The following is a 15,752-nucleotide window of genomic DNA, read 5'->3' on the forward strand; positions in this document are numbered from 1 at the left end:
CTGAAAAGAAAAAGAGAGAGAAAACTTTGTTACTGGCTTTCTGACAATGGCAGGGAGTGTGTTAAACCAGTGTAAAATTCAATTAAACTGTCTAGCCAGGTTTTTGAAGCTGAAATGCAGACCCTTTCTGTTAAGCTTCTTATTTTCCTGTGACCGACACCGGTGGATGCTGGGTTATGCCAAAACCAACAGGCTGTAAAGTACCTTGTTTCATGCTCCCAGCTGATCAATATTTTTATTTTCCAGGCTTGCACAGAAATCTGGAGGCAGTATCACCTAACGGTGAGTAGAAACACCTTTTTTATTTTCCCCAAGACCTAGCCTATTTACCCTTCTCTGAACTGCTGACCATAAAATATAGACAAGCATCTTCTGCTGGAAGATAATAAACATCTGAAGAGTTTTTGTACTGAGAAAGCAATAATATACTTTTTCTCTTTTCCACTGCCCCCTACCCTATCTTCCTGTTCTTAAAAGAATTTGATTTTTTTATTACTCACATCATTTAATGATTACATCATGGTATCTCTTAGTCTTCCAGACTGTATTCATTAAACTAAAGGGTAAAAGTATACTGGGAGCCTTAAAGAATAATAATCCAGTGTCTTTAAATGTTGTGTTATCCACAGTCCACAAGCATTCAGTCCACAGTATCTTCAATTGCCTTTACTGAAACAGTTACTCATCTTTTTCAATGAACCTAGAAAAAGCTTAGTGTATATTTCATATAGAATAATTCAACTGTCATATCCTTAAGCCCTTCTTGACTTATTCAAAATGTATAAATATCTGCTTAATACCATTCAAATGATTCAATTCCTGGTTTCCTTTTATTATGATTTTAGGCTAAGTAGAAGCAGAAAATATAGTTTGCTAGAGAATCTAATTGACTGGTGCTCAATATTATGAATTCAGTTTACTTTTAATGTTGTTCAGCTTAAATCATTTCAATAATTCACCATAGCCTTACTACTCACTTCTTTTACTGTATTAAATATGTTGTGCGAAGCAACAGACCATTATTCTTTTAGTTATTACAGTTATATAACATAATATATATTAATTAAAAGTTGTTAAACATTGTTTCTTAAGGTTTAGCATATTTCAAAGTTTTGTTTACACAAAGACAGCTTGTAAAAATACAAAGGGCAAAGTTCTTTCAAAACATGACTTTCTTCTTATCATTCTCCTTAGGGAAATAAAAGTAAACCAACAAGTAGACTCAAACTACCTGTCTGTCTGTTACAGGCCCAAGAGGCCATAAATTATATAAGGTGATTTGTTTTCACACTTTGTGATTACCATTTAATTTATTTAAAGATTTTCAGTAGAAAGCTGTAACTCCTCAAGTATTCCTCAAATCTCAAATTAGGATTTGTTAACATGTTACACCCAAAAATATATACATACCCATGTATGTTACACATATATGTTACAGATGTAATTCATCTGAATACATTAAGTTTGTGCTTATATAGCAGTTTTTAATCCTAACATAGTGAAATCCTTACAGCCTAAACTTAATTAGAATCTAATTATATGTGTTACACTTTTCGAGATCACAGAGCTACTCTTTGTAACCGTATAAAGTAATACCCTTGTAGATTTGAGATTGCATTTATTTCAGCTTTTCCCTTAATTTAAACAATTCCAATCTTGAAGTGTAGGAAGTATGATTTTAAAGCTGCTCTTTTGATTATTTACACCTGTGTTCTTTTATATACCTGTAGTTAAAGGGTAAAAATTTGTTTCAATATAACAGATATTTGATGGTTTGCTTAATATTTTAGCTGTTCAGAAACATAAATTTTAAAAAGAATCATTAGGAAAAAATAAATGAAAACAAAATAAATTTACTTTTTAAAGAATTACAATATATTCTATTTATAGGTATAACAAATTCAATTTGAAAACTTTGTTCCAATCTGGAATCCTGGTTAATTTTTAAAAAATAATATTGAAGTTGCCATCACAGTTTATAAATTATCAAGTTGAAATTAATAATGAGTTTACTATGCAAGTATAAATATAAAACTAACGTGTTTATGAAGTTGTGCATATATCAGTGTCTCTAAAATAAAATAGTTAAGTATTTAAATTATCAGTATATGGACAATATCCAAATGTATGCAATGAAGGAATATTCAACCTTGAATAAAAACAAGATGCATGGTGATTTTAGTCATCTTCAGCTCTTTTACTAGGCGATGGACTGCCATCTATTGACTCCTAGTAGCCCTCACACATGAATGTTGAGTCAGTCAGCGCAATGACCAAGTAATGAAGCCTTGGTTAGAATTATTACTACTTATTCATTTCAACCAGTCTGCTTAAAACTCTGGAGCTTTCTGCACTTAAGCATTGATTAATTATTTTTTCTAACCAAAATTGTCAGATTTCTTATCCCAAATGAGGGGGAATGTGATTAGTATCCAGTTTGGAAATGTTTATATTTGGGAGCTTTACAGTTGCTTTTATGTGCCTCCCAACTAGAAGATCATTTATAGAGCAACTTAAATTTTAATAGTAAGTTAATGTTCACCCAGGAATCATTTTCTTTAAAAATCAAAAAAGTCTGTAGGTTAAATAGAATATTGTTTCTCAAACATATAAGAAATGTGGTGTAGTTGAGTGTTACTAGTGGACTTCTGAAATATTCCAAATAAAAAATTCTTTAAAACACTTTCAGAACCAAGAAGAAAGTTATAGAAGTGTTCACTATTTTCAACAACTTCAAGAAAAATAAAATGAAATATCTTCAACAACCTGTATATGAATATAATAGCTTTTTAATCAGCTAGACTTGACTACATTAATAAAAGCTAAAGACTGTCATTCTAAAGGGTGCATGCTAATAAAACTAAAAAGACTACATACACACAAACGTCCATATTCTAACAACCATCTGATGACACCATCTTTTTATGTTTTAATGATTCTAAAATTATATAATTTAATGTCTTTATCAATTTGGAGACCATAAAAAAAGAAAAAAATATTGTTTTTATTTAACAATTACATAATTTCCTCAAATAGTTAATATTTTTACCTCCTTCAAAAATGTTTAGAATGTTTTTAAATGTTTAATAATATAACTTCTTGTATTTTCATTTCTGCTACATTTTCAGATTTTTGTAGAGGCTGACTTTTAATGTTCTTTTTCATCTTTCAAATAACTAATTCTAGATAAAAATTTTCCCTCTTTAACTATTCAAGAAAGAATGTCCCTTCCCCCACCCCCTGTCATTTCTACTCTCATTTATATTAAAAATCCTGGGCCAATATGGCCACCAACAGAGTTTTACAACCAACAGAATTTTTAACTAGTAGAGGCTATGATTTGACATGAGTTGGACATTTGGTTAATCTTGTTTTTAATCTACTTTAAAAAGTAACCAGGAGTTTGCTATTTGAGGGCTGTATGTGTTAAGAACCGAAAAGCACAATGCATCTTTTATGTTTAATTTTGCATTTGATTTCTTTGTGTGCATTGTTAAAATGTATTTCAAACCCTACTGCCTTTTATTTCAACTGAAGATTTAAGCAGGAAGCATATGTAACTGCTTTAGAAGAATTAAGCCTTGTTTTTTTATCTATAATATTTTGAATGCCTAGAATTTACACTTCAAAAAATAGAATATTTGTTATCTGGGAAATGGAGAAGAGTAGAGAAGTGAGTGTGCTTGCCTTCCTTTCTGGCCTAGTAAAGGCTTACGGCCACAGTTTGTCAGAGTATATCTTATAAACCGTAAGTAACAATATTACATTTCATTTTGCCACTTAGTTTTCTGTCCTTACCTGGAAATACCCATTTAGAAATGTATTTTTTGTGTTTTCACAGTTTGGAGTTTTATACTGAGTGAGAATGTTATTCTCTAAAGCATTCTATGCCATACTACATAGTGGGTACCCCTAAATGTCAACAGATTTGGGTTTAACTCTAGAACTATGTTTTACAGTCCAGAAGGAATAAGAGGGTGGTTTTGGTTCTGAGACTGTATCTATGCAAAAGCCTTTATCCTGAGATTGTGATGTAAGATAGGATAGATAATTTTCTAATTGCCTAATGCTAATATGGAATGTTTTTCTTTTAAAATAACTTAAAATGTGAAATGAAGAGATTCAAAAAGTCAGCCAGAATCATTTCTTTTCGAGGTTAATTGGATATATGTTGGGATTCCTAAATATCTTTCTGAGAGGTCCTTGGCTACATAAGCAGATCTGTAAAAACCATAATAACCCCATCCACACAGTAGATATCAAGTGATAGGTCTGTTTTTCTCTGTGTGCGCTTTGGTGTGTTTAAGATAATAGAACTGGTTACATATTGTTGTCTTATAAAATGCTAAATAACCCCAAAATTAGATTTTGGAGTTATCTAAGCACCATTTTTACTGGTACCATTTTTGAGGCCTAACACATAGCCTTTCATAAGCTAATACATTATAAGTTCATTTTGGAAGCTTTTGTTTTGGTAGTTCAACTCACTTTGCCCACTTCCTCAAGAACCAGAAATACTCTTGTGTAAATTACAGTTTTTTTTTCCTCTGTATCTGGTATTGCTGTTTTAATGTTTTGATTGACCAGGTGTTGCTATTGAGACATTACATCTCTGTCAAATTGTCAGAGGTTTAGTTTTCATTTAAAATGCCGTTAGTACTAAATACTACTGAGGTGAATGTGATTGTGCTCTGATCATTCAGAAGGCACATGACTCTTTTGTAGTGCTTCAGGGCCATCTTTCCATTATAGTACTACAAAATAAATCAGACTGGTTTATCTTTTGAGTTTCTTGGTGTCTGAATAACAAGATTTTTTTTTTTTTAATAAGCATCAATAACTTGTAATAGTCCATCTCTGATAACAGAGATAGAAAATACATTTGGAGAATGACTAAAATTTTTAAAGATATTTCAAATACAAAATTTATATGAATAGTTTTATGTTATTTAAATACTTGTCTTGTTCTTAAATAAATTGCTGTTAAAATTATCCTAATAATTTTTACTTCAATCTTCTCATATTTTGAGTTTAGTAGGAACGATAAATTACTACATTTACAGAGTAAGTCAACTGATTTTTTTTTTAATCTTTATTTCACTGGCATGTGGAACCACATTTTCCCAGAACTTATCATTGGAAAATGCAATTTCAAAGCAAATGAAACCTGGAATTATCAATCTCAATAAATGAGATTCTTTTAAAAATAAATACAATTTGCTAAATCATCAAAAAGCAATTTTCTAAAGCTACTGTAAAGGAAAGGGGGAAAAATGAACTTTGTGAATTATAAATGCATATGTTATTTTTCCTCACATAACATTTCCACAGATACTTAGAAATTGTATGTATGCATATTTATTTTTGAATGGAGATAGAATAAGATGATTTAGATTTAGGTGTAATTTATATTTATTGGAGCACTTGAGAGAACCTTAGTATTTTCTTCTTTACAAAGAAATACTGAAGTGTTCACTCCTTCAGTTCTGAAGTTTGAAGTTACTTGATTTTCAGTATTTTAATGCAAATACTAATTTGGTTTAAATGGGAAATCAATATGGCATATTTTGCAGTTTTTTCCTTGCATTAATATATTTAGATAATATCAAGTACTTTATGATGGTAATCCTAATGTAGATTTAAGTGTTTCAGATAATTAAGCAATGAGAAGTATGCAGCCTTCACACAATTTAAGAAAGATTTATCATAAATGTTTTGGCATAGAAGCAGCTGTGCTTTTGCCATCTTCTAAATATCTTTAATGACCTACTCATTAGTCATCATGAATTTGGCTCATATTTTTAGATATTAGATGTTGTTCAATAATCAAATAATTGAATCTGAAGTTCTACTATAAATAGTGACTTCCTTTCTTTATTTGACGGAAAAAGTCCCTGTGCTTTTTAATCCTGCCCCTAGTGGCTAGGGGCAAAGACCAGTATGTTTAGGACTTAACTATTTCTCATATGGACTTAAAGTTGTACTTCTGTTTTAAAAATGTAAAGAAGTACTTGTTGTGGTCATCTGTTTTCTTATCTGTTAACAAATGTTTATCCTGAGGATGACAAATGGAGCATCACGTTTGGACTTTTTTTTTTTTTATTACCCTTTCCTCTCTTCGTCGTGTGTTCGGCATTACTTAAAAAGGAATTATAGTTAGTCATTATAGGGGCAGTTTATTCTTGATTATTAAATACTGTGGTAATTAAATTTCATTTCTAAGTGCTTCTTATTTTAACATATATAACACACTTCAAAAATCCTTTTTAAAACCCACAGTATTCATATAATCTCAAAGAAAATTACATTTCTTTCTTTAAAAAAATTAATGGAACACTTCATGAATTTGCGTGTCATCCTTGCTCAGGGGCAAAGCTACATTTCTTTTTACTTGTAACTCTGCACTTTGAAAGAGTGACCCTATTACAACAAAAATGAATATAAATATAAACAAATAGTCTTAGATTTTCCAAAATTAATAGTTTATCATTGTACAGTAACTGCATAATAAATTATAGTTTTAAAATCTTAAGTGTTGAGCGATGCCAATTCTTTGTCATGTTACGTACACATAAAGAGTGTAGAAGTATTATGTAGATAACTTTAGCATATTCAAGTGATTATTTCGCATATGTGCTTTGAACAGGTGTTTCATGCCATTTATTAATTATATTCCAAGTGATCATACTTGCCATAGTCTTTTCTGGACATTTCAGTGCAACAGTAAATGTAGATAAAATATACTAGACCAATGATATTTGTATTAGACATTCATTTTGGTAGTCATGCATGTGAGTAACATGGTAGATTACCGTAATTCCTAAAGGTCTTAAGTATTTAGGAATCAATTAGTTACAATCATAATCAACCATAACCTTTAAGGGTTTGGATCAATCATTTGAATAATCTGCAGGAAAAGACTCCTAAAAAGATTCCTTGACTTGTTAACATGAACAGTCTCTCTGAAATAGTGTTATATTTTATGTTATGATATAAGTTGTGGTGATAAACTTAAGTTTAAGTTTTCAAAAGCACAGTCTTTTCAGTGACTAAAAGTTAATGAATTATTGTTAAAAATCAGTCAGATTTTAGACTTAAAATTTATTAGTCATTTGATCCCTATATATCAGAAATTCAAGGGAGTTATGTGTGGGGTTTTTTTGGTACATTTATAAGTATTTTCTTCCAGCTATTTTGAGGTTGGTGCAATGGTCCTCCAAGACCAACAGCTCTGGTGTTTAAGAAATACCGAAAACAAATGAAGAAATATGTTACCTCTTTAGAAAGCATTTAACAAAAAAAATGTTTAATGTCTTTGGGATTAAATTAGAACTTCACCTTAATTGGTACACCAGTACATAGATAGCTCACATTTCAAAACAAGAATTATTTAAAATGAGTGTTTAGAAATTTGTATTAGCTTTGTAAAAGGAATGCACATGTGTGTATCAACTGGTAATAAAGCTACTAGATAATTTTCATTCATTTTTCAATAATCATGTAGAACTGAATCAATTTGATAAATTATAAGATCATCTTTACAATTTTGTAATGCATCCATTTTACATAAATATGTTCCTTTATATTGATTTGTGGATTACCTCACATTCTTACTCAGTTAGGAGAACTAAGTTTTGGGTTGTGTCTTAACTTTGTTTATACAATATCAATTTTGTTTTCTTGGCTCTCTCACATTTCCTTTGTTTACAGTTGTACATTTCCTCCCTGTTTTTACCAAAGTCCTTAGAAAACTGTGCTATACAATTGGGCCAGAAGGGCAAGCAAATTTCTGAGGAAATTACTAGGTAGCATTTTTTTTTTAATCATAGTAGAGAAAAGAATGCCAGCTTTGGGACTGGACTGTGGTTCAGAGTCTGAGTCTTTCCTCATATACTAAATGTGCAAACATAGTTAAAATATTTAACTTCTAAAGTCCTCAATTTCTTCATCTGAAAAATGGGGGTAATGCCGTGTAGGATTTTTGTAAGTATATGATGAGATGATAAATGTAAAGTACAATACCTGACAGATAGAGCATGTTAAACACTATGCAAGCTGTACTATGGCAAACCCAAAGGCATCTTAGACCTGTAGAGGTGGCCTCTGGACTGACGTCCCAAACTCAGATTATTATAATGCCTTCTGCCCAACCTTAGGAGATTCCTAAGGACCTCTTTACTCTGTCTCCTAAGAATGTTTCCTTCTTATGTTTATTGAAGTGAATCTTTTGTTGACAAAATTGTTTCCTCAGTTTTCATTTTCTAATAATTTATACTTGTCTTATTCTTTTCCATTTAGGCTACTTCCTTTCCTAATGAAAATGACTGTATAAAATATGTATCAGAAAAATGCAATATCACTTTGAAAATATATATTAATAAATGTATGATTCTTAAGTGATAACTTCAGTGCCATCTGAATATAGTTCTCTATCATAAGCAAATAAATTATATAAATATTTGCTCTCTATACAAATGATGAGAATAATATGAAATTGAAAAATTCACCCAAACATAAACATACCCCAATTAGAATACTTTCTGCTAGGGATAGAGGGCTTATGTTAATCAGATAAGAAATGAAACAAAATAGCGTATCAGTTTTTTGCACTTCAGGTAAAACTACTTTATGCCTTCACATGATTAATGCCAAAAACCAGCCTGATTTCCTAGCAAAATGTAGTGATATAAGAGCTGGGTCAGTTCTGCAGACTTCCAACTGTATTCTCAGATAGGTCCAGTGAAAAAGGCAACTCAAACTTAAGCACTTTATCAGTACATGCAATTTGTATTCTTTCAAAGAGCATTCCTATTTCATGCTTGCTCCTTGTTTTAAGACAAGCAGAGGCTAAGATGGAACGTATTGTAAAAGCAAAAGAACATTACTTCCCCCTTCTAACAGGTCCTTGCAGCTGTGGAATTCCCTGCCTTTGTGACCCATGGTTAAGAGTATTACAGTGGAATAAGCAGAGTTGGGATGGCAGGTGGTGGGAGGGCCATATGTTGTAAGTCATGTGGAGTTATGGTAAAAATGAAAATCTTGGGGTTTATTTGGATCCCCCGTGTATTAGCTAATAAACATAATAGAGCTATGATTCTGTTATTCTATAATTTTTTGTTGAGGTTCATGTACAATCACATGCAAAATATAGAAGCAGATTTGAATATGTTAAGCATTTCGTATGGTTGGAAGACGTGTATTAGTGTGATTCCTATGCTTTATAGTCTAACCCAATAAACATTCAGATAAAATGTCCATAGATTTACACATTTATGTGTTCTTTTCTGTCCCTTCACCCTACATCCTGTCTCCATGCCTTCATCCCTCCATCCTGCATCAAAGCTTGTGGTCCTTCTCCATCCACGTACTAAATGGTTTCTTTGTAAACGAAGCCATTTGTCCATCATTGTTTGGGGTCCAAACAGTGGTAAGATACCCTGTCACCGATCCCGCATGCTATGAATGGCAGCTCCTCTCCGGACAATTGGCGGAGGGGCCGAGAAATATTCCTGAGAGGATTATTTAACCTTTCAATTTAGAGGGCACAAAGCCTGGCTGATTAATGAACTTTCTGATGGGTGCCGATAAGCGGATCTATTTCTTTATTTCCCCTAAAAGTGATTCCTTCTTCTGTCCATATTACTATAATCTTAAACATAAAATGTGGCAAATAGATTAAAAAACAGCACTAAAGAGTTTATCTGGCTGGCAAACTGAAGGAGCTAAATTAAAATTGGTAATGACAGCAGTGGCTCAGCCTCATATATGGTTTTTAAATGCACTGTGTATTTTGAAGAGACTTATTCTCCAGCTTGCCTGGTAATGACTGCTTTTGGTGCACAGTCTGGGGCTGGCTTCTGTTATCCCCACCCCATCCCACCCACCCACCCCCCCAAAAAAAATGAGTTGTGTTATCTGGATGGCTGCAGACACATACGCATCCCCCTTTCTCACTGCATGGGCAGACAAGGTCGATAGCATTACAAGGTATTTGTGGCAGTGCTTGTTTCAGTTTTCAGAGCTGCCAGTTTCCAGGCGGATTTGAATTACAAAAGAAGAAGCTGGCATGAAAATTGAAAGGTTTTATCGGCTGGTCTGAAGCCTCATAGCACATTGCTTATTTATGCAGTCCATTTGCACCAGGAAATATAAAAAGGAAATACATTTTTAAAATAAGGCCATAAAGACTCAGATATGTTTAAGATGGCAAATAAAATATAGATACCTATAATATCTTTCCAGGAAACGATTTTCACTTAATGTTGCACATTACTTCAGAAGAGCATTTATGTTGCTGTCATAAATTTGTGCGTTTGTGTCACTATGTAGGTAGTCTCTGGGGATTAAGAAGGAAGCCTTTGCTAACTTACTTTAAAATTAAAATAGACAGAGGGATAGCTCTGCAGTTTGAGAGCTACATTGGAAATATTTAAATAGGGTGGTATATTAAACTTAAACTAACATTTTTGCATTCCATGTAAAATTAGCTATGGCCCAATGAATAAATGCTACTACCTTTAGAGAAAATTGGGATGCTTTTTAAGCCACAAAGATTTGGAGCATTCAGGAAGTGAATTACTCTGATCCTTACTGTGTTGCATATGTTCATTGTTCTCTGCTTACTGAGGTTTTCTTTTTGTTGGTGGGGTTGTTTTGACAGGGGGAGTGTCCCATTTACACAAAGAAAGGTTATAAATTAAAAAGCTTAATAGCTCATTTTTATAAAACTCATGCTTGTTTTTAGTCTTCAAATATATTATATTTTAGATTTTGCATAGTGGTTAATGTTGTGAAGATATAACCCTTTCACTATTGGAAGTTATACCAACATTTTATATCTATTTACATTACTTTAATGTAGTTTTGATTTACTGAAAAAGATACAATTATGTAATTCCTTGCACTCTTGACTACATAAAATGAAGACATAAGTATACAAACATAAAGTAGTGCAAGGCCTTGAATGATTGATCATCCGCAACCTTTCAACCCATTGGTTTTTAAAATTTCAGTGTATCTGAAAGAGAAGTAGGGAGGAAGTTACAGAGATACAGGAAATATCAAATAACTAAAGCAACACACATTATTCTGCAGTTCAAATGAACACTCTTTAAGAATCTTTTTTCCAGTAAGGCAAATTACTCTCAGGTAAACCATGAGAGATGCATTTTTTTTTACTATTTTTATTTTCACTATTTTCACCAGTGTCTGGTACATTTCCCATGTTTTCATGACCTGGACTAATTACTTCATGTAGTTGTTTTTTTTTGTTTTTTTTTTTTTAAGCAGAGAAAATATCAAAAGCATACATGTCTGCTGCATGCTAATGATGGGCTGTACATTTTTTCATGAATTTTCATAAGGATTTTTTCTACGTAGCATGTGTGGCTTAATGATGTAATCACCCGATAGACTAGAAAATGCTCCAAAGGAGGCGTTCCGGTCTGTTGTGTACATAATACATGTTTCAAAAATCTGCCTAATTAAGGAATTACCCAATGGATTGGGAGTCTGTTGGGTACATGACATAGTTTTTAAACACATAAAAATATTATGTATATATGATATACATGGTACTTTTAATGCCATTTTTAACATGTGAGGAAAATTAGTAACAATGTCCACTAGAATACAGGGAATTCTGTTTTTTCACGAAGAAAAAATAAAAGCTGTAAAAACTTCATAGAGGAAACACTATTTTAAAATAATTCTAAAGCCATTAGCTTGGAGAAAATTCCTCCTAGTATTCCTGAAAGGGAAGTTAATACTGTGAATATTTGCCAGAACAGTATACAAATGGAAGACTTTGTCCAAAACCACAGTTGAAGTAGGCCTAGAGTTCAGGTCCTAGGTGTGAGGATCCACTCAGAAAAACACCTTAAAGGGAGGAAAGGGAACAGTTTTTGGCTTTTTTGTAATACAGCATCATCTTTGTTGTCTCACAGCCTCTGCTTTGATTCAGTTCATTATAAAACAGTGTGCCTAACTTTTAGGTTTCTTTATTTGATTCCTTTAGGCCCCAGATATTCCAGACCCACTCCTACCCCTTGGATATATACTAATTACAATTCTGTTGGTGTTCATATTTTAAACAATCCCAAAGGAAAGGGAAAGTATACATTCTTCTTTCCCTGACTACTCTTTATAAAATGAAATAAAAATTTTGAAAAGTATGTCTGATTTCTAGAGTAGCTAGTAGAAAGCAGTATCTTGGCTGGGTGCGTTGGCTTACGCCTGTGATCCCAGTGCTTTGGGAGGCCGAGATAGGTGTATCACTTGAGGTCAGGAGTTCGAGACCAACCTGGCCAACATGGTGAAATCCCATCTCTATTAAAAATACAAAAATTAGCCAGGCGTGGTGGCGGGTGCTTATAGTCCCAGCTACTCAGGAGGCTGAGGCAGGAGAATCGCTTGAACCCAGGAGGTGGAGGTTGCAGTAAGCCAAGATCACACCACTGCACTTCACCCTAGGCGACAGGGTAAGATTCTGTCTCGAAAAGAAAAGAAAAGAAAAGCAATATCTTGAAATAGAAAGGTATATTTTAAATTTAAACTTTTGTTCTACTCAAATTCCAAAATGATGCTATTACGTCACCTCAACGAATAGACTTTGAATATGATGACAAGCTTTTGGTTTGGGGTAACATTTTCTTGAGAAGTCCTATTTGATTACTTGGGTTAGGTTTTTTAGATACATGACTATTGGGATAAAGCTTGTCCTATTAGTGAGTTTATAGAAAGAATAAATTGATTTGGAAATATGAGAGAATAAGGTTGTTCTCAAACATGAAAATCATATTGATTGAAGAGATGCTTATGCACATGTGATTTAGTCAGTAAGATTGGAGCCAAGCTCTACTTTTCTCAGTGTTACATTTGGTTATGAATGCATTTACCTCAGGTATTTAATATATTTGCTTTTTAATATATGTTCATATAGCAAACTGGATTAATAAATAGAAACACATAGTGTAGTCTTTAAGCATATGTGTGATTATAAAAATAAATCCATTTTGCATTCACAGAATAGAAAATACCCTTTAATTAGTGAAATTGATTACATATCCTATATAGTAATGAGCTTCAGCTAGATGCAAGCCCTCATTGGATCAAAGTCAGTTTAGATAAGGGCAGCTGAAGGTCACAGAGGGAGATGCCCAGCAGGTTCATTTGCATAAAAAATTACTGTTAGAAATAGGACACTGAGGCAACTCTAGCTCTTGGCCTTTGTCATGGAGATTCCTAGTAGTGAAGGGAGTAAGGCCAGTGTCCCAGATAATGATTAACTGTTTTAATGGCATTCATTCATTCATTCCACACTAACTACTCATGCAGAAAAAAGGGTTATGTAAAATGACATTAGAAGAAAATCATTTGTAATCGTTGCATCGGGCTGCACTTTGAGGAGACATTAGGAGTAAATCCGTGGCGTGGTAGGCTTATGCTTTATCTTCTGATATTTACTGAGTTTACTGGTGCATGAAAAGCTTTCAGCAAGAATAGCAGATGGGATGGACCTTTCATAGGTAATGCTATCTACCAGGTTATTACTTCTATATATTGATAGTAAAGTAATCTCCAAGATATCACCCTACAAATATAGATTATTTAAATGTCTGTAACAAAAAATAAAAAATAAAAAGAAGAAATACAAAAGACCTGCTTTTATAAGTAGTTAATTTGGTATCCATTGGGTCAAAGTCTTTAGGTAAATTTTTTGACTTTAAAAAGTTCACAAAAATTACATTCATTGCCTTGCATTTAACTTTTTGTCAGCAGTACAGGCATGTATGACAGAACCCTGAACTTAGAGCTAATCAGTTGACACATTCTGCTTTAAATTGGACCTTTACTGTTAATTAAAAATAAAGACATGCTCCAAGGCGTAAGTATTGAGTCACAAATTTCTAATTCTAACACTTTAAATAGCTTAGAGATTTTTGTTAGATCATAGTATGAAAACTTGTCCACTGGAAACCACTATTGAGTTTTCAGTACTATATTCTAATACAGAAATGTTCTCTAATTAGGTAAGATCTAGGCTGATTTCATTCCTATTAAGCCCTAGTACATGATAGTTTATTAAAATGAGAGTATGTAGATAGCGTTTGTCATGTCATTTACTAATTAATTATTGTGAAACAGTTTAGAATTTCATAGCACAATATACTGTTGCTATTTTTATTAGTAATAATGGAAGTTTTTAACTAGTGACATTATTCAGATGAATGAACATCCACATGTTTACATTTCTTTCAGGGGTTAAATTTGAGATTCCTTTAAAATAAGAAGTATCAACATGAAACATGCTTTCAAAATCTCGATTAAGAAGGATCTCTTTGTTCCTGGTACTATAAGACTGAGTTCCTATTCACTTTGCATTGCTAATTCTTTCCTGATTTTGTCAGAGTATATACCACATTCTCAGTGTGAAGAAGGGGAGACAATAAGGAAGCTGTATTATTAATTTATTCAAGCTTTTAAATATATTTAAGCATGATTTTATAGGTTTTCCCTTAGTGACATAAAAAATTAATAGTTTCCCAAAGTATGCAAATTTTTATTAACAATAGCTAAATTGTATTGGATGCTTACTATAGGCCATGTGCTTTACTTATGCATTACCTCATTATTCATTCATTAATATTTACTGAACTACTCCTATATGCCTGGCCCTATTCCAGGAGCTGAAGTACAGCAGTGAACAAAACCAGACAAAAATCCCTGCCCTCACAGAACTTACTTTCTCCTAGCCTGGGGGTGGAGTTGGGAGTGGATAGGTAGTAAAATTATAGTAGATCAGATATGATAAGTGCCATGGGGAGTTTTGTTTGTTTGTTTGGTTGGTTGGTCTTTTTAAAATAAAATGGCAGTGCAGCAGGATAGAGAGTACAGATTGGAGGGAGCTAGCCATTTTAAATAGGTCAGGAAGGCCTTACTGAGAAGATGACATTTGAGCCAAGGCTTGAAGGAAGTGAAGGAGTGCACCATGTTAAATCTGGGAGAAGAGTGATCCAGGCAGATCAAGTAGCTTGTGCAAAGTGCTGAGGTGGAAGTTTGTCTGGGGTATTCAGAGAACAGTGAAAAGGCTAGCATGACAGGCTTGCTGTGAGGGAAAGTAGTAGGAGATGAGGTTAGAGAGGTGGGAAGATGAAAATTACAGGCCATTGTAAAGTTTTTGGCTTTTACTCTGAGATGAGAAACTTTAATTAGAGTTTTGAGCTGAAAAGTGATATGTTCTGATTTGCATGCTATAAGGATCATCTTATGTTTAGAGTAGGCTGTAGAGGGCAGGGATAGAAGCAAAGAGACCAGTTATGATGTTCTTGTAATCATCCAAACGAGAGTTGAATAATTGAACCAGGACAGTACTGCTAGAGTGGAAAGAGGTGAATGTATTTGCAGAGCCAACAAGCTTTGCTGATGGGCTGGGTATGAGGTATAAGCAAGAGACGCGTTAAGGTTGTTCATTTTTGGCCTAAGCAACTGTAAGGATAAAGTTGCCGATGAGATGGGAAAGATTTTGGGAGGAACATATTTGGAGTGGGGGAAGAACAGAATTTGATTTTAACTAACTAAATTTGAGGTGCCGGTTAGACTTTCTAGTAGAGATACTTGAGTGTAGAGTTAACAGAGATCAAGGCTGAAGATAGAATTTTAGAATGGCAAGGGTAAAGGTTAATGTAAATCTATACTGTTAGATGAGAGCAGATTAAATAGAGAAGAAAAGCAGTCTAAGGACTGAACCCTGG

General features: G+C 33.1%; 1 protein-coding gene across 8 annotated transcripts in view; it reads left to right on the forward strand.

Moving 5' to 3' along the window:
* The window catches only part of ZCCHC7 (zinc finger CCHC-type containing 7), a 273,707-nt gene that overhangs the window by 241,950 nt on the left and 16,005 nt on the right, over positions 1–15,752 (forward strand). For all 8 annotated transcript variants that reach the window (XM_009188484.4, XM_003911488.5, XM_031654330.1 and 5 more), the window contains exon 6: positions 247–282. In XM_009188484.4, the coding sequence (XP_009186748.1) occupies positions 247–282 (36 nt within the window). The remainder of the gene's footprint in view (positions 1–246; positions 283–15,752) is intronic.

Source organism: Papio anubis, chromosome 13 (assembly GCF_008728515.1).
Source record: "Papio anubis isolate 15944 chromosome 13, Panubis1.0, whole genome shotgun sequence".
Taxonomy (NCBI): domain Eukaryota; kingdom Metazoa; phylum Chordata; class Mammalia; order Primates; family Cercopithecidae; genus Papio; species Papio anubis.